At 43.1% G+C, this 27,016-nt stretch overlaps 2 protein-coding genes across 7 annotated transcripts in view; both read right to left on the reverse strand.

Annotated features, from left to right (window-relative positions):
* Positions 1 to 3,202, reverse strand: part of cntrl (centriolin) — a 31,220-nt gene extending 28,018 nt beyond the window's left edge. Inside the window, exons 1-7 of one of the 4 annotated variants that reach the window (XM_067521532.1) lie at positions 2,989 to 3,202; positions 2,355 to 2,411; positions 2,174 to 2,283; positions 1,854 to 1,984; positions 1,437 to 1,578; positions 655 to 841; positions 378 to 571 (exon numbers count right to left, since the gene is read on the reverse strand). In XM_067521532.1, the coding sequence (XP_067377633.1) occupies positions 378 to 571; positions 655 to 841; positions 1,437 to 1,578; positions 1,854 to 1,984; positions 2,174 to 2,283; positions 2,355 to 2,411; positions 2,989 to 3,115 (948 nt within the window). In that variant the 5' untranslated portion in view covers positions 3,116 to 3,202. Of the gene's footprint in view, positions 1 to 377; positions 572 to 654; positions 842 to 1,436; positions 1,579 to 1,853; positions 1,985 to 2,173; positions 2,284 to 2,354; positions 2,491 to 2,988 lie in introns of those variants that run through there. The other 3 variants (XM_067521531.1, XM_067521534.1, XM_067521533.1) reach the window with 3 other exon arrangements.
* Positions 3,203 to 4,881: 1,679 nt separating this feature from the next.
* Positions 4,882 to 26,701, reverse strand: c5 (complement component 5). Of its 3 annotated transcripts, XM_067521504.1 has the most exons (42): positions 26,546 to 26,701; positions 25,317 to 25,512; positions 25,071 to 25,224; positions 24,517 to 24,587; positions 24,340 to 24,437; positions 23,931 to 24,013; positions 23,757 to 23,847; positions 23,519 to 23,627; positions 21,831 to 21,963; positions 20,388 to 20,503; positions 19,976 to 20,164; positions 19,599 to 19,802; positions 19,301 to 19,513; positions 18,720 to 18,869; positions 18,481 to 18,607; positions 18,323 to 18,388; positions 16,964 to 17,155; positions 16,546 to 16,630; positions 16,267 to 16,349; positions 15,045 to 15,184; positions 14,728 to 14,961; positions 14,235 to 14,295; positions 14,057 to 14,146; positions 13,744 to 13,956; positions 13,496 to 13,571; positions 13,073 to 13,232; positions 12,877 to 12,981; positions 12,578 to 12,749; positions 11,949 to 12,073; positions 11,403 to 11,483; positions 11,103 to 11,255; positions 10,929 to 10,991; positions 10,753 to 10,843; positions 10,634 to 10,673; positions 9,996 to 10,098; positions 9,285 to 9,359; positions 8,784 to 8,889; positions 7,888 to 7,971; positions 7,680 to 7,769; positions 6,608 to 6,700; positions 5,286 to 5,424; positions 4,882 to 5,199 (listed from the first exon to the last, which is right to left on the reverse strand). In XM_067521504.1, exons 1-42 carry the CDS (start codon positions 26,611 to 26,613, stop codon positions 5,061 to 5,063), a joined length of 5,061 nt encoding a protein of 1,686 aa, XP_067377605.1. In that variant the 5' UTR covers positions 26,614 to 26,701; the 3' UTR covers positions 4,882 to 5,060. The 3 variants fall into 3 exon arrangements, with proteins under 3 accessions (XP_067377605.1, XP_067377606.1, XP_067377607.1); XM_067521505.1 differs by lacking the exons at positions 24,517 to 24,587; positions 25,071 to 25,224; positions 25,317 to 25,512; positions 26,546 to 26,701 and adding an exon at positions 24,496 to 24,500; XM_067521506.1 differs by lacking the exons at positions 4,882 to 5,199; positions 5,286 to 5,424; positions 6,608 to 6,700; positions 7,680 to 7,769; positions 9,996 to 10,098 and having other exon boundaries at positions 7,882 to 7,971.
* Between the last annotated feature and the right edge of the window lie 315 nt (positions 26,702 to 27,016).

Here is a 27,016-nt window from a genome sequence, read left to right on the forward strand (position 1 = left end):
CAAGTAGCTGCAACGACAGAGGTGCAGCAATAAATCTTTCTGATGTTTCACCAAAAGGCAGTTGGAACATTTTTTTATATCTAATGCTTGACTAAAAAAGAAATCCACTATCTACCACTTTGAATTTTTTTGTTAGTATTGCAGGTTTGGTCTAAGCTGGCAAAGCTAAGGTGTTTCTTATATATATGTGACTGTACCTTCAGCAGAGAGGAAATTACTGAAGGAGAAGAAGTATAAAGCAAAAGAGCTTTAGAGAACAGCTGCAGAAAAAGAAATACAGAGACAAAAGGACATTAAAGCTGAAGAAGAAGGTCAGTATGTCCAATAACTGGTTAAAAGATGTATATGAGAAGAATACAGTTATGTGAGCGTCCTACCAGCTGACTCTTGGTGTGTAGTTCTTGCTCCAGCAGTCTGTATGTGTGCTGCTGCATTTGGCTTTGAGCCATCAGCGCTCGGTTTGTCTCCTCCTGCTGGTCGAGTCGAGTTACTGCGGCGTGGTGCTCCCCCTGCAGCCTGCTTAGCTCTGATTGGTTGCTGTCTATCTCGTGCTGCATACGCTCCAGTTCCTCTGATCAATTAAGACAGATTGCGTCACATTGACTCCAGCGTGTCTCTAAATCAATCAGCTTAACTTGATTAGAAATGAAATACCAGTGCTGAAGCGCTGGTAGGCGTGTCCTTTCTCCTCCTGCGTGATTGGCAGGTCGTCCAGCCTGTCCAAAGTCCTGAGGTGGAAGAGCAAGAAGAGGCGGGAGTGTGGCAACGAGGAGGCGGGGTTTCCTGACACAGACAGCTCTGATAGGCTGCTCAGAGCACGAAGTCTGGACATCTCATACAGCTGTAGTGTGCGAACATAAAATACATATTTATTAATTCAAGAATAAAAAGAACGTGTAATGGGGTAAGCTTCCCAAGTATAACATATACAATTAACAATAAAACATAGAAAAAATATTAATCAGAATATAACTGAAACAGCAGAAGTTGTACTCAACAGGTGATTACGCCTCAGAATAAATATACACGTGCTTTGTGACTATTAAGAAAGAAAACATAAAGGAGCATATAAGGAGCCCCAAACTCCACAAAGCAGCTGTTTTTAACTTTATAAATATTAAGACCAACTTTAGCATCTCACGAACTGAATAAAAGTTCCACGAAGAAAGACATAAGTTATCAGAAAGAGCTGCTGAGGTAAGTTGTCTATGGGATGGTGGACACTGAAAGCTCAGTCACAGGACTTTTAGCTGCTGAGGTCAGTTCTTCCATCTTAAAAACGTCAGTGCAAATTTCCAGACAGGTATCATTTCATTAACTGACCACTGTCACCTGAAAACCATTTAATACCATACAAGTCTAATTTTCAGACTGGTCTTCACAGAGACAGCGATACAGAAAAAAAGCTAAACATCTGTGAGACCGCTTGTACTCACAGATGTGATATGATTGTGCTGCAGGTGGAGTGTGTGCAGCGAGTGCAGTTTCTTCCCCATCCACACAGGAACGTGTTCAATCCTGTTATAGGACAAGTTCAAATGCTGCAGGCTGGACAAGAGCTCCAGTCCTTCAATCCTCCTACAAACAAACACATACCACTTTTTTCTTCAACTCCACGATGCACAAACCTCAAAAGTTTTCTCCCTCTGATTTCTGTAAATGTATTTTATACAGCCAGGACATGCTGACTTGTAAATCTAAGATCTGGTGACAATGACAAGGTTATTCATCTCATCTATCGTAGTCAATACAGAAACCTGCAGTGCAGGTTCTGCAGTGCAACTCCTGACCCCTAGTTTGGAAATCACCACTGTGCTGCACACAAACTCCAGTTGACAGTGTGTGTGTCTTACTGGATGTTGTTGTGGGCCAGATGTAGCTCTCTCAGCTGAGTCAGAGTGCTCAGTTTCTCTATCCGCTCGATCATGTTATAGTTCAGGTTCAAAACCTGGAGATGCTGACAGTTGTGCAGGTTCTCTATGAACTGAAACACATACATAGACTTATTAAACCCGTGTTCTAAGAGAAGTGACTGCAGCACAACACGTTTCTAAAATCCACATGGTTTCTGATGCTCTTTTAACAGGTTGAGTGAATTAGTAGAAGTAACAGTAGCTACATTAGTACTACTAGAAGTGATAACAGTTCACAGTGACAGGTAGACTGTTCCAACCTTGATGTGTTTGTCTCCAGTTGAAGACGACAAATTCAGAGAGTGAATCAGAGCCAGAGAGCGACAACCGCTCAGCTTCAGCAAGAGCTCTTCTGTTATATACCTGACACCTGAGAGGAGGAGAGGAGAGGTTAAACAAAGTCATGATAGGGGTTTTGTCAGCATAGGTCTCCTTTTGTACCTCTCGTCTTCCCCTGGGAGTCTGCATCTCCTCCTGCCTCACTCTGCTCCTCCATCTCTGGACCAGACATTGGGACAGTTTAAGATTATTTTCCACATCACGTCATCTTCATCGATGCATCCTTTTTAGACCCAATGCTAATTACACTTTTAGTTTATTACATTTAGTGGAGCTGACTGTAACCACAATAATAAACTATTAGTTCATTAGATTCTGGTTCAACAAGCTGCATCTGTGGAACAACCGGCGCTTCAGTTACCTGGCGTGGAGCAAGTTAGTTACCTCTGAACTGTAGTTAAGTAAAATTACTTAACATATAAGTACTAGAGCACAGCACTCAAGTAAAATACTCCTTAGCACCTCTGCTTTAACCCGAGTACTTTCACCCCCTCTCGTAACCAGTAGTACCGGGCAGTGGAAGTACTGACTGAACTTTGCATTAAGTAGCAGCTCAGTCAGCTTTAGCCTGGTTAGCTGTTTAGTGGGACACCGAAGTCTACTTTAACTAGCGGTACCTTCAATGTAAACTCTGCGACTAACGTTAGCAAGCAGCTCCTGGAAGTAACGGACACGGGTCGAACTGGGTTTCTGACCGCCGTCTTGGAAAGGTGACAACCGGTCACCGGTACTTTACCTTTGCTAACGTTAGCAAGCGTTGGTTCATTAGGGTTAAGCCCCCGTCTCCATGGAAACCCGCTGATACAAAGCGGGTTAACCAACGATAACCGTGTCGTGGGCTTCGATAAAAAGCAAAGAAACATTTGTTTCAGCTAGAACACGGCGGTCAACCGGTACAAACCACCGGTAAACAGAAATAACAGTTTCCAGAAAAATCCACAACACCGACTGTTTTCACTGTTTTTACTGTGCTGGAGCTGCAGGTGGACGGTGCATTCATGGTCCTCACACAAACCCGTATTTTCTACGTTTGTACTCGTCCCTACTTGCAGCTTTTCTACCCAAATGCGCTGGTCTTTTGAATTCAGAGCAGAAACTGAACACGCAGCACTGTGAATATGAGGCTTCCATACGATCTCATCTTTGTTTTGACTGTACCTGAGAAGAGTCGCATTTTTTATAGCGTTCACAGCCTTTTTTAATGTGTCCTAATCTGATTATTCCGGCATCACTGGAAGGCACCATGAGTGTATGATGGGATTCCCATAAACGCATTTTATGATGTCACAGTTTACAATTTTCAATTATAAAGAGCGTGTTTTTGACATGCGAGATTATTATTGTTCACTTCGACATGTTTCCAAGAGCCACCGAGAGTTGAACCACTGACCTAATATATTAAGTATTATGTAAATTGTGCATGCAAATTTTGAAGTATATGTTTTAGATTGAATGTATACAATAAATTTTACATTTGTATAATTCACATGATTTATAGTATTATTACTGATGATATTCCAGTATAAATCCAAGGCTCAATGGTTTTTCTGACTCAGTTTTTGAATTGCTGTGATTCAAAGCTGCTGAGAAGATTCATATACATAAAAGTATTTCCACACACAAATCAACAGCACATGGCTGTTAGCAAAACCTCAGCTTCCTTTTTCTTAATGTTAAGCAGAGGGACAATATGGTTCTACTTTGTGAGAAGTTGGTGTCGCTGCTTCTATACCTCCGCCAATTATTTCTACCCTATCAAAGTATGCTTTAGTACATCCAAGAATAAAGTCATTTAAGGGTGCAGTCCATAACCACATGGTCTTTACAGCTCATACAGTATCAGAGAGAAGATTTATTTGGCAGAAACTGGAGAAATCTGGCTTCATGAACATATTTGCCACAGAGAGTCAGAGTTGTTAGATTGTATGTTTAAGAACACGATCAAACTTTCTGTGACAGGGACCAAGACTTTATGACTCAGCCACGAGTCATAATGAGTATAATATGAGTGAATATGAGTAAAACAAATGTGATAATGTTTCAGCTTTCTCTTTGCAGAAGGACCATAAAGGATAAATGTCTGGTCTGCACGGATGGTATTTATATTTTTGTCCTTTTGGCTTATCCCATTATTCCATGAAACACATGTTTGTGGGGAGAAACTGGGCAGGAACTTTTGAGGCATTTGTTAAAAACTTATTCTGCATTTCTTTGTCCTGCTTGTTTTTCACCTGTATGTGGCCATTTTGTGCTCACTGGCTGTGTCTAAAATTATCCCCTATTAGTTTTAGGACCATCCCTGAACCCCTAACAGCCCATTCCCCCTCCCCAGCGATGCAGTGCCGGTCCAAGCCAGTAGAAATTGGGGAGGGTTGCGTCAGGAAGGGCATCCGGTGTAAAAACTGTGCCAAATCAACATGCGGACAATGATCCGCTGTGGCGACCCCGAACTCACGGGATAAAGCCGAAAGGAGAGTAGTAGTAGTAGTTTTAGGACCATCTTCAAGTAAATGAGTGCTTTTCATTTCATTTCACAGGTAAAGACTGAGTACGTCCATGCAGGAGTTACGCAGCTAAATGAACCCTGTTTTACCAGCTTAGTGTATCAGTTACAAGCAGAAAGCAGTAAATGAATTGAACCTTTATTAACAGATTGTAAAGGTGGAGTTTGGAAAAGGTGACATAACTCATGTACATTCAAACAGTTTCTGTGTAGTTAAACCTGTAACTTTATCTGAGTTCATATTTTTGTTTTCTCTCACTTCAGCAAGAAATTAAACCATGCAGTGAAAATGTTGTGCTGCTGAGTTATGAGTCAGGGCAGCTGAATAACTGCAGGTCGAAAGCAAAGTCCACCAGATGGGCAATGTAGGTCTCACAGTCAGAAGAAGAGCAGTCTGAGGGCCACAGGTCCACCACGGCCTCGGAGTCCAGAGGAAGACGATACCTGCCAACAAAAACAGAGCAGGTCAGAATCAGGGCAAAGAAGAAAAAGAAGAACTACAGGTGGGAGAGAGGTAGAGAGACACTTACCTGAAGCCAGGACCATGTTTGACCTCTGACCCGCTGGCTCCCATCACCAGGTACTGTCTGTTGATCTGGATATCGACGGCACTGCACGTGACCTTTTTGACCAGGTCTATCTCTGCACCTACAGTCACCCCTTCAAAGCCTACGTCAGACAAGACAAGAGGAGCAGATTTTACACGACCGCATTCTGATGTGACACAAAAAGAAGACAGATGACATTCCAGCCAATGAAGAAAAAGGCCAGTGCTCAGTGTAGAGCCAGTAATAAGAGAAACATGAAGGGATGTTACAGCTAAACATCACTGAGTAATGTTCGAGTTCAGCAATCATTCACGAGGGGAACTGCAGCAGCCTCACTGGTTATAATGCAGTGGTTCAGGTTATTCAGGCTCTGTGCTGCACAGACGCTGTGAAAGGAGAAACTGTTTCTATATGAGCTCACAGCCATAACTCTGGTGAGTGTGTGTGTAGTTCCACTGCATCCACAGCTTTTTTATGTGCAGTGTTTTTCTCCAAACCTTTTTCCTTTTTGTGGTGCTTTGGGAAGCTGCAGTGTGTGGACATCACATAGTGTAAACAACATTAAAAGCACAGCTGCAACATGCAGCCGTAATCCGAACGTTCACTCCAACTGTAGCAAGAGTTACCGAGACAGACTTTATGAGTTTGACCTCTTCACCTCAGCTAATGAGCTCAGTGAGTGTCTGCAGCTCAGATCAGAATTTTCCGAACAAAAGTTTAAAAGTCAACGTATTCTTTTCTGCCCATCAGTGAATATGGTTTTATTGGATTATAATTAATGATGCATTGTTGTGTTCATTACTTTAATGATGCAGCTATAATGATGGAGTTGATTGTAATGAACTGTGCATTACTGTCCTACTGGGCATTTGTTCATTTTTTTCTGAAAAGTAACTAAAGTCAATAAATAAATGTAGTGGAGTAAAATTACAATATCTGCCTGTGAAATGTAGGAATGTCAACATATAAGGTAAATACCTCAAAATTCTACTTAAGTAAATGTACTTTCTGTCCACAACTCCTGATGTCCTTTATTTGTGAGTCGTCTTGGTGGGAGACATACAGAGGACATTTTTATATTCAGTAGAGTTAATTCATGACGAGAGGAACAGCTGCTAAGAAGACAGCCACTGCTCAGTCCCTCACCTCGACAAACTGGACTCAGCCGTGTCCAACCTCGTCTCCAGGCCCCTTTTGTCGTCGTTTGCATTGTTCAATTCACTTTGTTCCTCCGACATTTCATTTAATGGAAATTTGAAGAAAATAAACCTGTGTATGAGTCGTACTGAGTCGCAGCATCTCACCTGTATCTGTATTCTTCAGGATTTCAGCTACGGTGGCTGTGTAGATCATAAAGTTTCCTTCTGTGGCTGAAGACTTCACTTTCACCTTATAAGCTGCAGAGACAAAGTGAAGCAGTGGAACAAAAATAATGTTTTATCTTCTGTCTTGGGTTCACTCGGGATCACTCTGCAGCTTGGATCTTAATTACAGTTTTTCTCTGGACACGAGGAACGTAATCATCTAGACTGGGATTTAGAAAGGTCTGTGAATCTTGAATGTATCACACATCTATGCAGGTCAACTAAACACCTTTATCTCCTGCTTACCTCAACTCACTCATTAAAGTCTACAATCCTTCTCGTCCGCTCGTACCAATGAACAATGTCTGGTGGTCCCAGCACCGCACATAAGACACCAAACAAAACTTTTTAGCGCAATGGTCCCACGATGGTGGAACAAGCTACCAAACTCTGCACTCAGCTCAGCTGACTCTCTCCCAATATTCAAAAAACTGCTGAAAACAGAACTCTTCCTCATCTTCCTATGCACTTAAATCTATAAAAAAATAAATAAATAATACCTTTTTCTGCTCTTTCTCGCACTTGCATCTTGTGAAATGTGAACACTTTTCTGATAGGACTTTGCTTTGGTGTTTTCTCCTTGACTTAGTTTGCTTATCTTTGCTGCCTTGTACCTAATTTGTAAGTCGCTTTGGATAAAAACGTCTGCTAAATGACTAAATTGAAAGAAAAATGTTATCAGGAAGTGTCTCAATGAACAGGAAAGGCTGCACCTGGCAACTGGATTCAAACTCAGGACCTTCTGGCTGTGAGGCAGCAGCACTAAAATTGTCAAATCAGAAAATTTTACTGTTCACCTGGTGGTTTGTTTACAACCTGTCAGTTCACAGATTAGTGACAATTGATGAAAAACATCCCAATCTAAATCCAAGTTTGCAGAAGCTAAACGAAGCTTTAGATCCAAATCAACCAACCATCACTTTCACATCCACTAGAAAAACTTTAGTGGCTCCTCACATGTGAAAGTTACTCAGGAAGGGAATGTTCTATTGTAAGCTTGTTTGGTTCTCACCATATTTGATGTGGGGCTGGCAGGTCTCCTCAGTGCGTTTGGCTGCAGTCAGAGTCTGGTCCATGGTTCCTCTGTAGGTAGCACAGGCAGCTACATGTGGCAGTAAAACAAACAACACGCAACATGTTAAACTAATGATGAAAAGAAGCAGCAGCCATGTGACTGACAGCTCAGATCTCAGCCAATCAGAGGCTGACGTAGACGTTACCTGTCATGCACTGACACTCTTCACCCACACAGAGGCGCAACAACTTCTGATCCTGGTAGGAGAACTGTCTGGTGCACATGCTGCCTGCAAAACAAACAGCTCATTTAGCTAAAAGGATATCGTCTCACGTCGTCTCTGTACTGATGAAGCTCAAGCACGCTCTCATCCCACACTCAGGCCATTTGTGGCCTCAAATGAAAGCAAAGCAGGTTAAAAAAAAATACCTGAAATATTTAACCAGCTGCTGCTCATGTTAATGAGGAAGCTAAATCAACTAAAACTTCTACCTCGCGGCTGTTTGACTCCACTGGCAAGTTACAGTTTAGGTGCATGTCTGTCCAGACTCATGTTCTAATCAGGTCATCCATTAGTTTAGTTTGCTTTGTGCAAACTGTGATGAAATTCTCTCCAGGCCTGTCTAAGATATTGCTTTGATGAGAATGGGACGACATAAAAACGTAAGCATTCGACTGTGGCTGGTGGCAACATGGAGACATGAAACCAAGGTGAATGTAACGCTGATATCAACAGTTTGCCAATGAAAAAGTTTTAGCTCACAGCTACACCGGATTAACAAAACTCTGTCTGATCTTTTGTGTCCAGTTTGTATTTGACATATATGTAATTGCATAGAGGTCACTCTAAATGTTTGATCCACATGTGTGAACACAAAGAAAATCTTTGAGGTTAAATGAATTTGATCACTTGACTTTTTATTTTACGCCACATAAAATAAACTTTTAATTATTTAACGTAGAAATAAACAGAACCCAGCAGATGGCATTACTCAACGCCCAGATAAATCCACCTGCATGGCTGAGAACCTTCACTGACATGCACCAAAGACCCAGTGAAGACCACATATCCCAGCAAACAGTGTGGATTTCAACTCTCACCTTTGTCCTGAGGCTCGTAGACGGTGAACAGGGCATTGCTGATTCCGCTTACCCTGAAGCCGGTCCTGATCCGAAAACCAACACACATGAAGGCGTCAGAGGGAACCTGTGAAATAAACACTCATTATTTAAATGGTTTTTCTACTGGATTCACACACCTGAGCCTGTTATCAACAGTTTTTAAAAGGATTTATTTTTTATTTTCGCGATTGCTTTAATTGGGTTTATGAGGTTATAGTTTTGCTTTTGAGTCTCTGTGATCAATAAGATTTTTTTAAGTTCATAAAAAAAACACAAATATGGGAAACTGATGTTCCATTGTATGTATCAGTTGTACACTGTTTGCTTGATAGTTGTGTAAAGACCCAACATGATGGAAACTGTGTCACTGTCCAAATACTTATGGGCCTGGCTGTTTACTGGTTTAACTAATGCAGCATGTCCTGCTCTCATTCATCCAGCAAATGAAGCAGGAGGTTCTGTGGTGTTTTGGAGACTTACTGAGTCCGCCTGGATGACCACGGTGCTTCCCTGCAGCTCATAGTGGGAGATGAGCGGTTCGTCAAGGTCTCTGAACTGCAAAACCACATCAGGACATTTACACTTACGCACGAGGATTCAGATATTCATGCAGGAGGAGGTAAAAAAAAAGGACTCTGTGAAACTGGTTTTTCCACAGCACTAAGTCACTGGTACAGCAACTAAACTGCTTTTACACTCATTAACTTTTCATCTACTTTTTCTCAGTCATTGTTAAATTACTGTCAGAAAACTCTGGCATTTCACAATAAAAGCCTCTGGGAAAGGGAAAACAGACTTTGTCAGCTTGGAGCTCTAGCTACAGTTAAATCCCTCAGAGATGAAGGTTATGAACAATTGCACAATAACAAACTGTGGGACACAGATTCTGTTGTTTGGAGAATTTGAAGCAAACTGCAGGAAAACATAAGACTGAGACTCCATAACTTTAATGAAGATCTCGTTCTGTAATTAACTCTCTTCTTATGTGAGCTGGTCTTTATTAATGGAGACAAAAGTGACAGGAATCAGTGGGTAATAAAAGGTGTTCACTAATGTACTCTTCATTCCTCAAACAATTAGTGAAACACAATCCTGGTGCCTCTATTATTATTAATATCACAACTCTCCACATTTTGTACTGTCAACAGGTGAAGGCACAGTCTCTTCTTTAAAAACACAAACACCTGTCACCTGTCTCAGGTCCTCCAGGTAGGCCTCCACACCTGTCGGCAGCTGGATCTTCATCAGCGTCAGAGTGGACTCTGTGTACACCTCGTTAGGAGGAGGTTTGTACCTGCACACAGATGGTCCATCGTAATGTACATGCATCTTTGCAAAGTGCTAAACCATAAATTCTATTGATTGAGCGGTTGAACGAAATAATAAATTCATATAAAATGTGGAGAAAATAACTAAAGCGTTGCTGACAAGGTGGAGTGTCAGCAACAGATGTTTGTGTTTTGGCTCCAGGCAAAGTGCTGCTGCCTCACAGACATGTGCCGGATGATACTGTCATGCAGGCCAATGTGAACTCTCATCTCCACTGCTGCCTCAGGACCAATCAACATGTGAGGGAGCTACAAAAAAAAACTAAAGCAACTGGCAGCTCCACAGCAACCAACATTGGTGCACATATATATTATATATATATATATATATATATATATATATATATATATATATATATATATATATATATATATATATATATATATATATATATATATATATATATATATATATATATATATATATATATATATATTTTTTTTTTTTTTTTTTTTTTAACATGTGTTTAAAATAACAATGAGTTTGGTTTGTCTTCTTACTTTGCACATGCAACCAGGTGAGGAGAACCCAAACTGTGATCTGAAGAGGAGAAGAAGAGATTTAGTCCAGGAACAAACAGCCATACAGCAGGTAAACACACAGGTGTACAGATGCTCACCTTTGGAGGGGTCAGGGTTCACCACCTCTATAGTGAGGTCAAAGTTACATTTCTCTGTGGATGACGTGGTCTCATAGTAAACTGTCTTCATCTGCAAACACAGGACAGATTTATCGTTAAAAAGCTATACAGAACATTTTAGGGAGCAGAACATCCATAGATGAAATCACACACACCTTCACGTCCGACACGCCCCTCCCATAACCTGTGGACACAGTGATGGCATCATCCTTCATCACCTGAGAGAGAAAGAAACAGGAGGAAGAAAACAGTTTAAAAGGGCATCAACCCCAGCAGAACGTCAGAAACCTTCTCCCTCTTACTGTCTTTGGAACCTGTCTTTGTCTCACCTGGATAGGCGTGGCCACAGGCCGGTTCCTGCTGAGCTGGACACGTCCCAGCGTTTCCTTCCTGTTGTAGCGGATGCTGATGTCCTGACTGAGGACAGCTCGAGGAACGACTCGGTTGTACTCTGCCAATGCCTCCAAGGTCAATACTGTGTCCTGACACAGGTACAGGGGAGAACAAAGACCAGAGGTTAAAGGTCACCACAAATAACACAGGTCAGAGATCACCACAAAGACAAGCGGTTAAAGGTCACCAAAAATAATAATAGACCAGAACAGAGGAAAACATGTGTTGACATGTACCTGTATGGAGTAGAATCCCTCTCCATAGTGCTGATCCTGGGTCAGCCAGGACACAATGGGGTTGGCGTAGGGGATCCTTCCCTGTAACACAATGGTTGGTTGGGTCCTCGTTTTATGACCAGTCTCGGGAACAGATTTAATAGAGTGTGTGGCACAGTTCCAGAATAGCACATGGTAGAGAAACACACCAACCTTATCCAGGTTAGCACAGAGGCCTAAGTCAATATAAAGCTAATTTGCCCCTCAATAACTGCTTTTATCCCAGACAGTACCCAAACCACAAACCACCTCAGCGTCTCTCAAGGAGCAGAGGCACGAATTCTGTTAACATGTCCAATAAGTATTTTGTTTATTAATACACAAAAGTACTTACAAAGCAAACCATGGAGATTGCAGGCCTCTAATAATGATACTATTAGTTATGCATCAAAACATAACTACACCCTAAGCTATTGTTTGTACTGTGCACATGAATCTATTGTGAGAATAAGCAAAGAAATGCAAAGATATGTAGAGTATGAATCTGGATTGGACTGGATTTATCACCTTGAGCAGGATAGTCAACAGGACGTACGCTGTCGTCTCCACTGTCAGACCGCTGGTTTGGTCGGGTTTCAGCCAATCAGTGCTCACACTGGACTCCTGCCAGTACCTGAGGGTGGGGGGGTTACCTGTGCACACACACACACACACACACACTTTTCTTATATACTGTAAAGCACTATGCTTTTGTACTTGTTGTGGTTTGTCCTCTTGTTCCTACTGGCACTTTTTTCTGAAGACCTTTAAGTGCAAGTGATGTGACTATACCCACAGTACAGTGCTGTTCTACAACTGTCCATCAAGGACAGTAACAAAAACAGATTTTCACCTAATCTGAGTGGTTTTGGAGGTCTCACCTCACCTGTCCTCTAATACAGCTGTTTTTACAGGAACAAAACTGTGCATTTCCGCTTCACTTATATAAGACAGTGAGTCTTTAAGGTTTTCCATATTATGCTCACCAATAGTAGTAGTAGTACAAGACAAAGAAGAGAAAAGAAGAAGGAGAAGAAGAAAAAGAAGGGTGAAAAAGAAGGAGAAGAGAAGAAGGACGAGGAAGAAGATACAGAGCACAAATAATTGCACTACGTTTTTCAGAAAAGAAACAAAAAGCACTGACAAAAGTCAAACACCTTTCTCTCGAGCCAGGTTCTCCAGGCTGGTGACCAGCTCCGAGACCATCATGCTGTTGGGGTCATGAAGGGCCAGAGCATAGGTCGCAACTGCACGCACAAAAACACTCTTCACACCTGGGGCATTAATGGAAATGTAGTTTGCTGCAGACTTCATAGCTTCATCATGGAACTGAGAGAGTCATGAGGAGAACAAACAAGATTTACAGGAAATGTATTTTAAACACTTGTAGTTCTGCTGCAGGAGGAGGAAGGTGAAGAAACAATTAAGAGAAAGAGAAAGAAAAGTCTGTTCTCACTCGCAGCTGCAGAATTGGGTCTCTGATGCTTGTAGCTCTGGATAAAGCGATCAGCACGAAGGAAGTCAGATACACTGACTGTTCGACCGCATTGGTCCCTGCAGCCTGCAGCCAAAACACAAACATCTCAGACTGTAGTGCAACTGGGAGGATGAAAATTTCTTCTCCACACAGTAGAAAACGGAGAGTTGCTGACCATGACTTTGTTGGGTCTGAAGGAGGAATTCTCCATGAAGCGTCCGTCCTCCTGCTGAGTGCTGCGGATCAACCAGGACAAAGACTCTGACAGAGACTGATGGTCCACAGAAAGCACGGGATCCACAGCGGACAGAGTCTTCACCACCAGAGCGGTCAGCCTGAGAGACGGAGCAGAGGGAGGTAAGCGTCACAGCCTCACACTTAAATCTGTCATGCATCCTGCTGCGGCACCGTACAATCTAAAAAATAATCGGATTATTGGACAAACGGAACCCAATGAAACCAGTGAGGCAAAAAGCTACATCAGACATTTTTTCCCTTTGTGAGCTAATAAGCTCGCAATATGCAATTTCACAGGCTCAGAGCTGGTTCATGGCTCAAACCTAAAATCAGGTTTAGTTTAAGATGTGTGTTTTCTGACCAGGTGCTGGGTTCTCTTTTGGTCCACATGCTGTAGCTGGCGTCTCCCCCTCTGAATGAGCTGATACTGACCAGACCTAAACACACACACAGTAAATGTTGATCAGAAAACCTGCATCCACCAAGGAAACATCAAATTTGTATATAGTAGATGCTCAGAACAGAGGAGGGATCCGTCTTCCAGGATGGACAAATGTGCAGAACATCATTAAAATCAAACTGCTTAAGTGACCACTAGTGTCTCCTCACCCTGTCTGATCTTCTGTCTCAGATCTGCTGAGCTCTTCTGGATGTCCGCTCCTAGAACGTCCCAGTTCCCCGTTGTCTCCAGGTACTGATACACCTGCGCGAGGGGCAGGAGTCCACCCAGCTCTGCCTCGGCTGACCCAGGCGGCAGGTTGACGAGCTGCTGGAGGCCTTCAGGTCTGAGCACCACTGTCAGGACATCACCCAGAACCTCCCCTGGTGCACAACACACAAAGTGAATCACATGTATGTACATATTCACACGGGTGTGTGTGTGGGGGGGGGGAAGGCTATCTACAAATAAAGTGTCTTTCACCATTGACGGTCAACAGTCTCTCTACTGCTGTTTTTGGAACAATGTTTGCTGGCAGTTTGTTCTTCAGCTCCACAGTTCTCTTCTCTGAACCTACAGCAGTGGGAAAACGCAGAACGCAGTGACGTTAACAAACTGCATAGTGCAGCCGATCGGGGTGATGCAGATGTGACCAACGTACCGTAGACTCCCTGTGGGTCCAGTGTCCCCCCAGAATACTCCTCCCTCCTCACTCCTTCAGGCTGCAAACACATAATTTCACATGAGATGGGAAAAGCAACACTCAGCCCAGGTTGTAGTTCTCCTACAGGTGGGAACAAAAATACATTTCTACCGTGTTTGTGTCTCTGTGACTTTGGCTCTGCTTTCCTTTTTCTCATTCTGACTTTTTGGTGGGAAAGTGTGAAACTAAAGCAGGTTGGACCTTTGCTGAAAAAGTAAAGGTAGATGACATAGCGACAGACGGCTAATTCATGACCTCATTATAGCAAAACGTAACATAACATCAGTTTCTCTAACATCTTTATTTTCTCTGCTGGGAACAACCTGTTGAGTTCTGATATTCAGCCTGATAAAGAAGTACTCTGTGTATTCACAAAATGCATAAACAAGCCACGTTACTGTGTTGCTTTGTGGAGTTTTTAGGTGGTTCCCCTCCTCCATCATGTACGCACCACTACTCTGAGCTTCTTCTCCAGGATGTCTCTGTTTCCACTGCGTGTTTTCAGGGTGAAGGTCAGAGTGTGCTCTCCAGGCTCCAGGCCCAGCACTGTGAAGGTCACTTTGCGCACCCCCCCTGCAGCCAGAGGGGTCCAGCTGCAGGGTGTGGAGTGCAGCCCGCCCCCCCCTGCAGCGGGCTGGGACTGGTGCAGGCAGAGCTGTGGACCTACCGTCAGTGTCACACAGAACTGAGGAGGAGACACTTTGTGATTTACCGAGATAAAAATGACGATTTCCCTCCCATCAGTGAGCCACTAACAGTTTGTCTCACCTCGATGTTGTCGGCCTGTTGGTTGTAAACTGAGCCCCTCAGCTCCACCTGCTCTCCTCGGACCACCTGATAGGGCAGCGGGACGTTGACACTGAGCGGCAGACTGACCGACACCTGAACCGGCTCTGCCACACACATACCTGCAAATGACACAGCACAACTTTAAATAACAGTAAAAGTGGCCACAACCTTAAGTGTAGAAACAATGACCCCCAACATTTCAAACACCTGTAAATAGTGTTTCTGCAGCATCCAACCAATTAAATATATATGTTTATATTATCATATAGAAAAAATGACAGAAAACAAACCTTTATTAGTTTAATTGCTAAGTAAATGAATGTATTGACATTTATTTCTCATGGATCTGTATTTCAAACTAAACCAGACCCAAATCTGCCCATCAAATCTTTCTTTTTCTGGGGATTTTGTTGTCACGTGCTCACAACGGCCACTATTTGGCACAAAGTCCTGAGACTGATCCAAAGTTGTGGGGGACAGCGTGACCCGGACACCTTCCTCTTCCTAATTCTAGACTTAAGTAACAGTGGTCCTAGGGACGGACAAATCCTTTGAAGTTCCTTTGCACCCATCTCCTGACTCCTGCCTTTGCATAGCGTTGTCCCTTTGACATCTTTCCCAAACTGTTTGTTTCAGTTGTACAACCAAGCTTCTTTCTTCTGAACTAATGACCAAGATGATATTTTTCCAAATGAATTTACTCCAGTTTTTTTCCCTTCCATCCACTTCCTGGTGCTGGTGGTGGCGTCTCCCTGTTTCTCCGGTTTTCCCCCTCTAACATGGTATAATGTGGTCATCACCTGCTCATTCAGTGCACCTGTTCTCTACCCAGTGAACCTGCCTCTCTCCATCTTTTGATTTGGAAACCACACTGGAGTTTTGACACTGGACCCTGGTTTGTTATTTCTGGACATTGGACTGACAGCCTGTCTTGCCCCTCCTGAAGTGTTCTCACCAGCACAGGCCTGACCAACCCCCTCATCACAGCCTCACTGAGATCTCTTAACAATACAGATTGAAATTTTTTATTAAGTTTCAGAGCTGTTCCTATTTTTATGTCTGTGTATGTTGTAACCTGCATTGAATAAATCAAGCTGGAAAAAACATGGGTACTGTTAATGAAATCAGAGAAGTAACAAACAGGTGAGAATGAACTTAGGAAGATGTGGAGTCACTGAATAGTAAGGACAGATGAACCCACCGTTCTTGAACATGCCAATGGCCTTGATCTGCCAGGTGGTGAGAGAGTCTGGTAGAGTCCTTCTGATGGACGACTGCCCTGGACTGAGGACACAGGAATTACAAAGCATAAACTGACTCATGCGCTCATAAAATTCTCAATAGTTGAGGATTTAAACAACTGTAAATCACAGGCAAGATCATACAGAGGCACCAGGTTTTAGTGGACATTAGCTTGAGTTGTTTCCTGCCAAACAAATGAGCAAACAGAGACTGTAATGGTGGGTTTGATTTGTGTCACCTGACAGGCTGCACCTCCCACAGCCAGCTCTCTGGAAAGTAGCTCCGCACTAGAGACGGAGCCAGGTCGAAGTCCGCACCCAGATCTGTGCACACAAACACCAGAGTAACGGCAATGTCACAAATGTAGGACACAGCAGGGGTCTGCAGTTAGCTCCATCCACACAGGGGAAACATCACAAAGGGAGGGGTCCCTTCATAAATTAACTCACGGATCTTAATGACATCTGACACGGAGACACAGACATTCAGTCGTCTTCAGTCCTAACTCAGTGTGTGAACAAATCTTGGCTAACAAGAGCACCAAATGATTGCAGGACCTTGTGTGAATAGTGTGCTGACTCCTGATGATGTCGTGATGAAGTCGTCAGTACACTTTTCTGACAGTGTGTGTCTGGATGTGATGTGTCCATACTGACCTTGGCGTGCCAGGATGAGGTCTCTGTCAGGGCCCAAGTTCTGCTGGAAGAACACACAGCAGGCACTGAAGATCTCTTTGCAGCGGGGGAACCCTTTGACAACTTGGTTTGCAAAGTTTTCGCAGGTCAAACTCTTTGGGATGTACTTCATTCCTTTTTCACAGCAGATCTTCAGATTCCCGTAACTCTCCGCTGTTCACAGACAAAAGACAGATCATCAATGTGTGTGTTTAGGGTTCAGGTTAGAGTGGCTCAAGTTTGTACCTTCATATGTAATAGGTATGTAGATAAAGACCAGGAAAACACACTGACATGGATGTTGTAGTGGACCAGGTGCTGCTGATTGGTTTCTGTACATTACTGACTGTTACTCTGTTTAATCAGTTTAATTAGATAAAGTGATGCAGATTTGATGAAGTGATGCAGAGTGTCCCCAGAGGTGAGAGAGTGGTGATTGGTGCAGATTTCAATGGACATGTTGGTGAAGGAAATAGAAGTGATGAGAATGTGATGGGCAGGTTTGGTCTTCAGGACAGGAACACAGAAGGACCGATGGTGGTAGACTTAGCAAAAAGGATGGAAATGGGAGACATGTAAGAGGGAACCTGGTCTGTGATCAGGAATGAGGAAAGTGGACAAGGAGACTTGGTGGTGAAACGAGGAAGTTCAGGAGTGTATACGGAGAAAGAGGTTAGTTAAGAAGAAGTGGGACACTGAGAGGACTGAAGAGAGTAGACAGGAGCACAGGGAGATACAGCGTAAGGTGAAAATAGAGGTGGCAAAGCCCAAACAAAGAGCATATGAGGACTTATTAGCTTGGACACTAAAGAGGGACAGGTGCAGAGCGGTGACAAGTACAGAGGAACAAAGCTGATGAGCCATAGAGTGAAGCTGTAGGACAGAGTACCTGCAGCTGGGCTAAGGGCAGAGGTGAGCAACTCCAAATCTCCTCCAGCTGTGAATAGGTGATATGACATCCTCTGGATACATGTGTGATTCCTTTTGGGTCGTTTTGTGTCTCTCTGTATTTCTTTGGAATGAACTATTGGTAGTTTTGGGTCCTTTAGTTTAGACTCATTTGCAATCGGTCTTTCTAGTGTCTTTGTGGTGGTTTCTTATGCTTTTACAGTGATTTAGAGCAGCTCAGGAATTTCTATGCATTTGTTTTGAGTGGTGTAAACTTGACTTATGGGCTGATGCGACTCTCCAAAACAAGCTGTTCCCATTGTTGCATGTATGCAAGTAATCTAAACAAAGCTGAGATTGAGACCCAACACAAAGCCAGGACACGTAGTTTGAAAGGGGCAGAAAATAATCCCAGCTGATGATAACTAATGATGGCACCGAGATGAGTTTTACCTTTCTTTCTCTTCTCCTCCTCAGTCAGCGCTCGCTTTGGACGCACCACTGCTGTACATGCTTCACCTGCACATAGGTAAGTTAAACTAAAGACATGTCATCCACCATTAGCACTCAGATTGTGGTCATTCTTTGACTGTTTGGATGGACTAACGTACTGGTAGTAGACAGTTGGGCGTTGGCGTTGGTGATGAAAGTGAGACCGGCCAATCGGAAGACGTCTGCGCTGTCTTTGCCTCCACCTCCACCACAGCCCTGGTCGCTCCGCTCGATGTGACGTAGAACCTGCAGGCCAGCGTTACTGTTACTGAGCTGCCCACACTTCACACGTTACAGAGACGAAACACGAGTTCTGTTTGAATCAAACTAAGGACATAAAGATGGGATGGGATGTTACCATGGTGACAGGGTCTCTGTAGTTGGGTCGTAGTGTGAAGAGAGCAGAGTCGACAGCAGACAGAGCCACCAGACCCTCCTGATTGTTCCGGAGCACCAGGTCGAGGCTTTGCTTTGGCTTGTAGTTCAGTTTACGAGATGATAGATCTGTCTGTCACACACACACCAACAACTTTAATGCTGGGTCAGACCACACAATATATATGAAATTGAGAAGAAATGCACAATAATAATAGTTTACAAGCTCATTTTTAGACAGTTTTCTTTAAAAAAAAAAAAAAAAGTACAACATTCATTGTTTACTAAGTCAGTGGTAAATGGTCGACACCTGTACAGTGTTTTCGACCTTAATGGAAGCCAAAGTGCTTCACACACTCACACCCTCATGTCACAGCTGCTCAGTGGTGACTACTCTTCCTTAAAGCTTTTCTCTTATTGCACAGTCAGGTGAGTCAAACTCGCAACAAACAGGGCCAAAACTTTTGTACGTGACATGTTGTCCTGCATGTTTCCTGCATGTTGCACTACAGAGTGAAATAAGTCATATGGCCTGTCGACACAGATGGCGGCATCTTGTTGTACCTGGAGTCCGTTGACACACTTGGCTCTGACGTCCAGCCAGACGGAGTCGGCCACCAGCTCGGACGTCCCCTCTCCATACAGGATGTAGTAGACCACCAGCCTGATGGACGGGGCCATGGAGGGTGTCACCTCAAAGCTCAGAGTCTGCTTGCTGTCAGCACTGGAGGTGAACTTCTGGCTGCCGAAATGCACCACCTTCCCTCGAGAAAGCACCTGAGGGGAGCCACGCAGTGACATCATCAGTAAATACAAAAGCAGGACAAATCCTGAGGACATTTATCATCAGCAGTTTTCTCACCAGGTAGCTGAGGGATCTGATGGCCAGATAGGAGGGCGTGGCTGAGTACACCTTGATGTTGGAGTAGCGTCCCACCTCCAGCCCTTGGCGGGGCAGCGGGGGGTCGATGTAAAGGTAGCGTTGGTTTGGGGAGTGATAGGCCACCGCCTCCAGACTCAGACGGGCCTGACTGGCTGCTGGCAGGGCTGCGTCCGCTGTCTCAAACTGGGTCAACAACAAGTGCACAGAGACGTGTTAGAAATTACATCTAAATCAGCAGTTTGACACATGAACATCATGGATACAGCAACTAAACAACAAACACAAAGGAAAATCTGTGAACTACATTTAAAGAACAAATAAACAACATAACCCCCACCCCTCCTTCCTCTCCTCACCTTCAGCACCGCCCTTATTCCCTCATTTGGCGTGTTGCAGATGAAGACAGCGAGGCCGTCTGATTGGCTGACGGCACTGTCAGGACAGGGCAACTGCTCGCTCTCTTTACCTTGTATGTACAGCTGTCGCTCCACCAGACGAACCTGAATATTGTTCACTGGTTTGTCCAGTTGATCCTTCACCAGCACCTGCACAAAATGAAAGAGACTGTTGTCCTTTCTTTCTTACAGCTGTAATAATTACACTTCTACTGCAAACACAATCTGCTAAGGCAAAATATGTGGTTTCTGTGAGAAAACAGATTAAAAAGAAACAGGTAACAGTAAAAACAACGCTGTGTGAACTCAAACGTGCTCCTACCAAAACGTTCATTATGACTGTTTACTGCTCGTGAGAATATCGACAGCCTACCTGGATGTTGTAGGGGAGTCCAGGTTTGATGAAGGGAGGCGTGGACACCAGACTCAGAATGTACGGAGACTTAACAAACTTCACTGCAGCAAACTCTGCCTCCTGAGTGATACCACCTTACAGACAAAGGGTGGGTTAAGCGAGGATTATCACTGGACACTTGGATGTAAATGTGGACTCAATAGGTTCCCCACAAATTCATTCTTCCATCATAATAATAAAAAGCTAAACATATACTTTACATATAATGTACATGACGTGGTGATAAATGAGGTGTTTTAAATAGTTTGGTCTGTAAAAGATAATCAGGTTTGTTAATTCAATTAGATTGGGATTGTATTACGTCATTGAAGGTAAAGTGCGCCCTCTAGTGTTTTAAAGGAGGTTGTGAGTTTGGCTCAATGCAGCATGAGTCACACTGATTTGGACTGTGCAAGAGATTTGTTTGAATGTGAACTGAACTGTGTGCTTACAAAATGCATTCCTCCTGTAATTGATGATTAATATTCATTCTTCTCTAAGCATTAAAACTACAAACCTACTTTTCAAAAGTGGTGACTTCTTCCAAAATGCAGTAAAACTAAAACTAGATGAAAAGAATCTGATTTCAATTGAACTGACAAGAGTAGAAAGAAAAGATTTTCAGTGTAAACATAATTGTATTTTTTTAATATAACAATATTCAGAGTTTGATGCTGCCTTTCTTCACAGGCTAATATAAGGCTTCCTCCTTACGCAGCAGAGTTTCAGGTCACAGTTTTGGATGCAGCAGTGGACTGTTCTAAGTGACCACAGTTTTCCAAAGTACTTCTTAGTCCATGTGACTATGTTGATCACAGTAATGTGAGAGATACTGAAATGCTGTTTGAGGACCTGAAAATCACACGTTTCCTGATTTCTGTGAGTTTTCCCTGGAATTCCTTCAACTTTTCACAGTATCATGGACTGTCAGGATGGCAAATGACCTACATTCTTTAGCATTTTTTTGAGTGTCAATTCTCTTTTTGCCACAAAGTGATGAGCCACAACCCTTTGTTGAAGGCTCCTTTTATATTCGATCCTGATCTTTCACCTAATTAACAATGAACCTGCTCATTTTGGGATCATGCAGAAGGGTGTTGAGTGAGCTAAAGCGTTGTGCGGTGCCGGGACCACCAGATGTTGTTCACTGGTTCAGCGCAGCAGATAAATGACTCATGAATCAATCAATTCATCTAAAGAAAACTGTGACTTGTGACCCAAAATCAGACATTTTTGCCTTCAAGCTACTCAGACTTGTTTTTTCACATTAGTATGAACAAACCAAACCAGATTTCTTCACATTAGACCTGGTCAACTTTTGTAAGTGGTCTCACATCCTCATTCAGCGTCAAAGGAACATATCAGAGACCAGCAGCAGAGAAAACTAGCAGTCACACAAACTACATGTATACGTGTGTGTACCTGTTTCCTCCTGCAGCAATACAGCTATGTAGAGATACTTCCCCTCCAAACTGTTGAGATCGTTTGGACCGATGTGTTTGGACAGAACTTCCTCCATGTTAACAGTCACATCCACTTCACCTGATGAAGACAGCTGGAGGAGAAACACAGACACTGAAAACACTGAAGCGGAGAAAGAAATACAAATATTTACATGATATTTATTTAAGAGGATACTGCCCAAGATATGTGTTAATATTGGTTAAACTCAAAGTTCATAAATCCTGATCACCATGAACAAATAACACTGCTGTCTGCACTTCAGCGTTGATCATTGCTGTCACTGAAACTTAAAGAAAACTCTTCAGTGAGTTGAAAAAAGACATGAACTCAGACTGTTGGTGTTTGGTCATTTGTGTAACGTGTATCACTACTACTGTATTTTCTACCACGTTTGGAATTTTCTCCGCTACGTCAGTGACTTTGGCTCCGGGAAAGCAAAACGTTTTAGCTGATTTTAAGCGGACTTCTCTAACGATGGAGTCGCCAGTAATCAGCATGGTCGGACCGGGAGGACGGTGCTGTGGAGCAGCATGTGGATTCCTGTCTGCAGGCACAGTGATGGTGGCGGTGGCACGTCTGGTCTGGCGAGGCCCCGGCAGCAGGCTCCGACCGCGTGTGGTATCTCACGGGGCAGGGAGTCACAGGGAACCTAAGTCGGCCTTTCCAGCTCCTCCAGAACAGTGAAACGGTTCTCCACCCTGACCGGGGAAGGTGGTTGACCTGTAGCTGCAGCAGGTGTCGTCCGATGTCTCCTTTCAGCCGGGATCCAGGCCTCCTGTGTCAGGAGGAGCAGGCCCGTGTCGGGACAGGCCATCGGTCGTCCGACAGGGCCAGAAGGCCGCGGGTTGGCACCGTGTTTCCAGCGGAAGCAACAGGGCCAGAACACGGCAGCGTGTCGTCGGGGTCCTGGGTCACTGGACAAACAGCCGCGTGGATAGAAACCGTTTGTTCCATGTAGCTCGTGTTAAAAGCTGCGAGCTGCTTCGCCTGTGCGGTGGCAACGTCGGAAAACCCCAAGATAAGTTAATTTTTTTTGCTTGGATCCTTTTCCAAAAGGTCGATGGTTTATTGCGACTGCGTGAAAACGTGCACACAGTTTGAACAGAGCGACATTTGGAAACTACAGTGAGCTGAAGTGAAACAGGTGAGTTTCATGCTGTGGAAACTTCACCAGGTGTAGATTTGAAAATAAGCAGCACGTAAGTTTAATTATGGTTGGAGACAAGGAAAAAACTAAAAAAGCAATTGGAAACAAGTCTGGTTCATTCTACACATAAGTACGAAGAGAATGGAATCTAACATCCAAAACTATATTTGATCCACACAAATTAAACCTTTTTAGTTTAGGTTTTATTATGTAGAAATTAAGATTTAAGAATAAAAAAATCCTTCATGTCACCTAATGGACTTTATCAGCTGCATTTATTCCAGTCTTTAAGGTTAATGAATGCAGTACACATGCACGGATGGGTCACAGTGTATTTACTCCATGTGCAAATACTGGAACATATGTACATAAATATTTTAAGCCAAATCCAATAATCCAACCAGAACCGCTTGTAATTAACCAGCACATTCACATCAATTTGATTAACAGAAAGCACAGGAGCAGGTTTCTTACTGTTACACGGGTTTTTGTTTCTTACACTCTTTCTGGTAACAGAGTTGGGGATGATAACTGGAGGATTCTTTCCACTAACGTAGCCGTAACGCACAAACATCTCGCCATAGGCCACTGGGGCACCGTGGAGATACCTGGGACAGGTAGACACACGTTTAGTCAAATGACTACTTTTTAGATAACATACAGTATTTAACCAAGTTGATCTGCCTTTACAGTGAAAGGTCGCTCATGCTGAAGTGGGAGGTCATTGAACATCTTACCTGGCAGACACCTTGAACGAGAATTTTTTGAATTGGCCATAGCTGATGTAGTTTGCTTCTGGTTCCACGAGGATGGAGAAACTGGGAAGAACTAACACAGGAAAATGTTTTATTTAATAATTTACAGTATTAATGTCTCTAGTTTGGCTGGTGGGATAATAATGTCTTACATACCATATTCTTTAACTTCAAAGTCTGTTCTTGCTATTGTGGTAAAATCATCTACGTATGAGGCTTCAATAGACCAAATACCCAACCTGGAATCACATACAGGAGGTAACGTCACAAAGTACACAGCCTGAAACCACCTCAGTCAACTTTATGGAATCCTCTTAATAACAATATGAGAAGCCTGGACTGGCAGACAGTTGTAAAGATGGACGGGCTGTGTATTAATAATGCTTTAAACAGATCAACATTAATACCAAAGAGACCAAAGTCACTTTACAGATAATCTGGACAACTTGTCATCACATACAGTATAAACAGGAAGGAAATATCGTTTAAAAAAATAACCAACTAACTGTGTCGCTGACATCACAAACACCCTTAAAACCAATAAACAAGTAACTTGGTTTCTTACTTGGGTTTAATGGGAATCTTGAAGGGGTTTTGCATGGAAGGGATCCCATTATTGACATCAATCATCTCCACAATGTCCACTTTGACCTGATCTGGGTCCTGTGGAGGACGAGACAATGACCAACCTCGACATGAAAGACAACAATTTCAAAAAGGTCCTGAAGGTCAAGGCACTCACCCTGAAGGTCAGGAAGACACTGCGATTGGCCGGCCTCAGCTCTTGGTTTAAGGAGAACGCCCTCACTTTGACTGGTAACACAAACAACACAACGAGTGAGAAGCGTCGCAGATTCAGTGGGCTGATAAATTGGACTGTAATGTCCATCGCCCTATGAATCTATAAGATGACATGGACCATCTGAACAATGACCACAACGTTATAAAATATACATCCCTACATGAACAGAATGAGTGCAACCTGAAGACAACCTCAAAGTGGACAACATGTTGATTGAACAAAGACTACTTGTCTGAAGAGTTAATGAGGACTACCTAAACTGGGACAACTCCCAGTGTGTGCTGCAGGACAGTTTTAAAGTCACTCCAAGCCACCAGCTCATATTTTAATTAGGAAGACTCAACTTTAAGAGTCGGACTCTGAACAAGGACCTGACTTACTGAGCTGAAGAGGACTACCTGAACTAGGACCACTTAAAGAGGTCCACAGATTTGTTACAATTCACTCAAGAAACCAGCTCTGTTTTGTGATGGACACAGATGATAATCTCTCACCACTCTGGTGCGGGGTGTACAGCGGTTTGTCAGTCAAGATGAACAAAAAACCGTTGGAGCGACTGACAGGAATAGATTGGTGCTTGTTAATCTCTGCTGATTGGACGTGGAGGATCACATGATTAACGCTCTTGTCCAGCTGGCTTGGGTACAGCTGGAAAAAGAAACATCATTGATCATCATGTTTAAATTCTTACGTAAGGATAAATCTTGAATAATGACGTCTCATTGCGTGTGGTGTCTGACCCGGACTTTGGCGGCAGACTGATAGTTGTTCTGGGCATTAAGGGTCACAACTTCTTGAGCCAGAACCACATGATTTGGAGCCATGGAGGTCTTCAAGAAAACATAGACTCTCACTTCCTCCGAAAAACCAAACAACTGCAGCAACACTGTCTCCACGGCATCCAACCGCAGTGAGAGAGGAGCTGTTATCATATACCTGAGGGAAACACAGCTTCTTAATTGTAATTTGACGTTAGCGTGTAACATGAATGGATCATTCTGGAAACCAGTGATGGTTAAGGAGATTCCCTGATGTGTTTCTCAATAAAATAAAATGAGACTCATACAGGGTCAAACATTTTGGCCCAACAGTCTTGACTGGACACCAAGTATTGTTGCACTTCCAATGAGCTAAACCCACCTACCACTTCCAAATCCCACCAGTTAGCTGAGCTTTGTCCTATATATTATCCTAAAGTTCAGTTGTTCAGAGAAAAGGTTTTGTCTTTTTACAAGCACTATTTTTAACCTTAGCACTGACTCAATTTGACCCGAATCCCAACCCAAACCCTAATCAAAAGTCCTCTCAGTTGGCTGGGGGCTGGGCTCAGCCTCTAAACTTCAGAGGGGAGTTTGGAGTAAAGGTGCTTTTATTAAAAAAGTAAAGCTATTATTATTATTATTATTTCATTGCATGAAATCATACAGGTGGTCATAAAGTTAGGCCTGATCGGTGAATAATGACGAAAGACATCTGGAAAAAAATTGTTGTAAAAAGTATTGTTGACTGAAATTAAGGGTAAATAGTCCTTTAAAGTTCTAAAAGGGGATGATTAAACCCCCCAAATGCTCTTTGTGTTCTACTAAAGTGCCAGTAGCTTTGCATGAAATGCAAAATGGACATTTCTGCCTGTGAGTTAACAGTTATAACCCTGGATTGGGGCAACTTCAGTAAATCGCACAGCGATGGTATTTTTGAGCTCTTCATCACATGTTGCCATTATTTTGAATGTACGTTGCTTTGGCGAGCAAGGTTTCATTGCATATTATTTCCATTAGATTTACTGCATGAACCCAAGTGAAACCTTTCTATAATAATCAACTTGACAAATAGAAAAACACCATCCTGTACTTGGTATATTAGCAGTTAGCACAGGGCTGCAAACAGCAGCTTTATTTAGTTTAATGCTGTTTATCACTAATTTAAACCTCAAATTAATGAGTGACACGTTCAAAAACGAAAGACTTACGATCTGGACTGAGCCTCCGTCCTCCAGCAGAGCCAACACACACACATCAGGAGGACACACACCTTCATCGTGAGTGTGAGGAGGAAAACTGTGATCTACAAAGACAGACAGTTCATCTTTATTAGTTACTCAACAACTCAACCATTGGCAAATCCCTGCAGATAGACAGAACTTCCTGTGTGTGTGTGTGTGTATGTGTGTGTGTACATACAGCAGATTGTGAGCATGTGTTGCAAAGGTGAGTTTACTCAGCCTGTGTTTTCTGATCTTACCCAACAGTGTTGACTCTGAAGTTTCCTCTTATCAGCTCATCGGACAGTCAGCAAATCAGAGAGAAGAGCAGTTGATTTGGTCTGTTTTTCTCTTTTGTCTCTGCTTTATAATCACTGAAGTACAATCTGACCAGTGACACAGTTGCCACCATGTTGGCTCTGTGAGCTGCTGCAGTGAAGTGGTAAAGCAACAGTCCAG

Source organism: Channa argus, chromosome 11, assembly GCF_033026475.1.
Source record: "Channa argus isolate prfri chromosome 11, Channa argus male v1.0, whole genome shotgun sequence".
Lineage (NCBI taxonomy): Eukaryota > Metazoa > Chordata > Actinopteri > Anabantiformes > Channidae > Channa > Channa argus.

What these genes read in the sequence shown, in the direction of transcription:
- c5 (XM_067521504.1), bottom strand. Translation starts at nt 26,613, where the DNA reads ATGAAGGTGTGTGTCCTCCTGATGTGTGTGTGTTGGCTCTGCTGGAGG. An exon ending in TCAGACCCAACAAAGTCATG is followed by an intron (nt 12,982 to 13,072) that starts GTCAGCAACTCT and finishes TTTTGGCTGCAG; the next exon opens with GCTGCAGGGACCAATGCGGT. An exon ending in CTGTGGCCACGCCTATCCAG is followed by an intron (nt 10,992 to 11,102) that starts GTGAGACAAAGA and finishes TTTCTCTCTCAG; the next exon opens with GTGATGAAGGATGATGCCAT.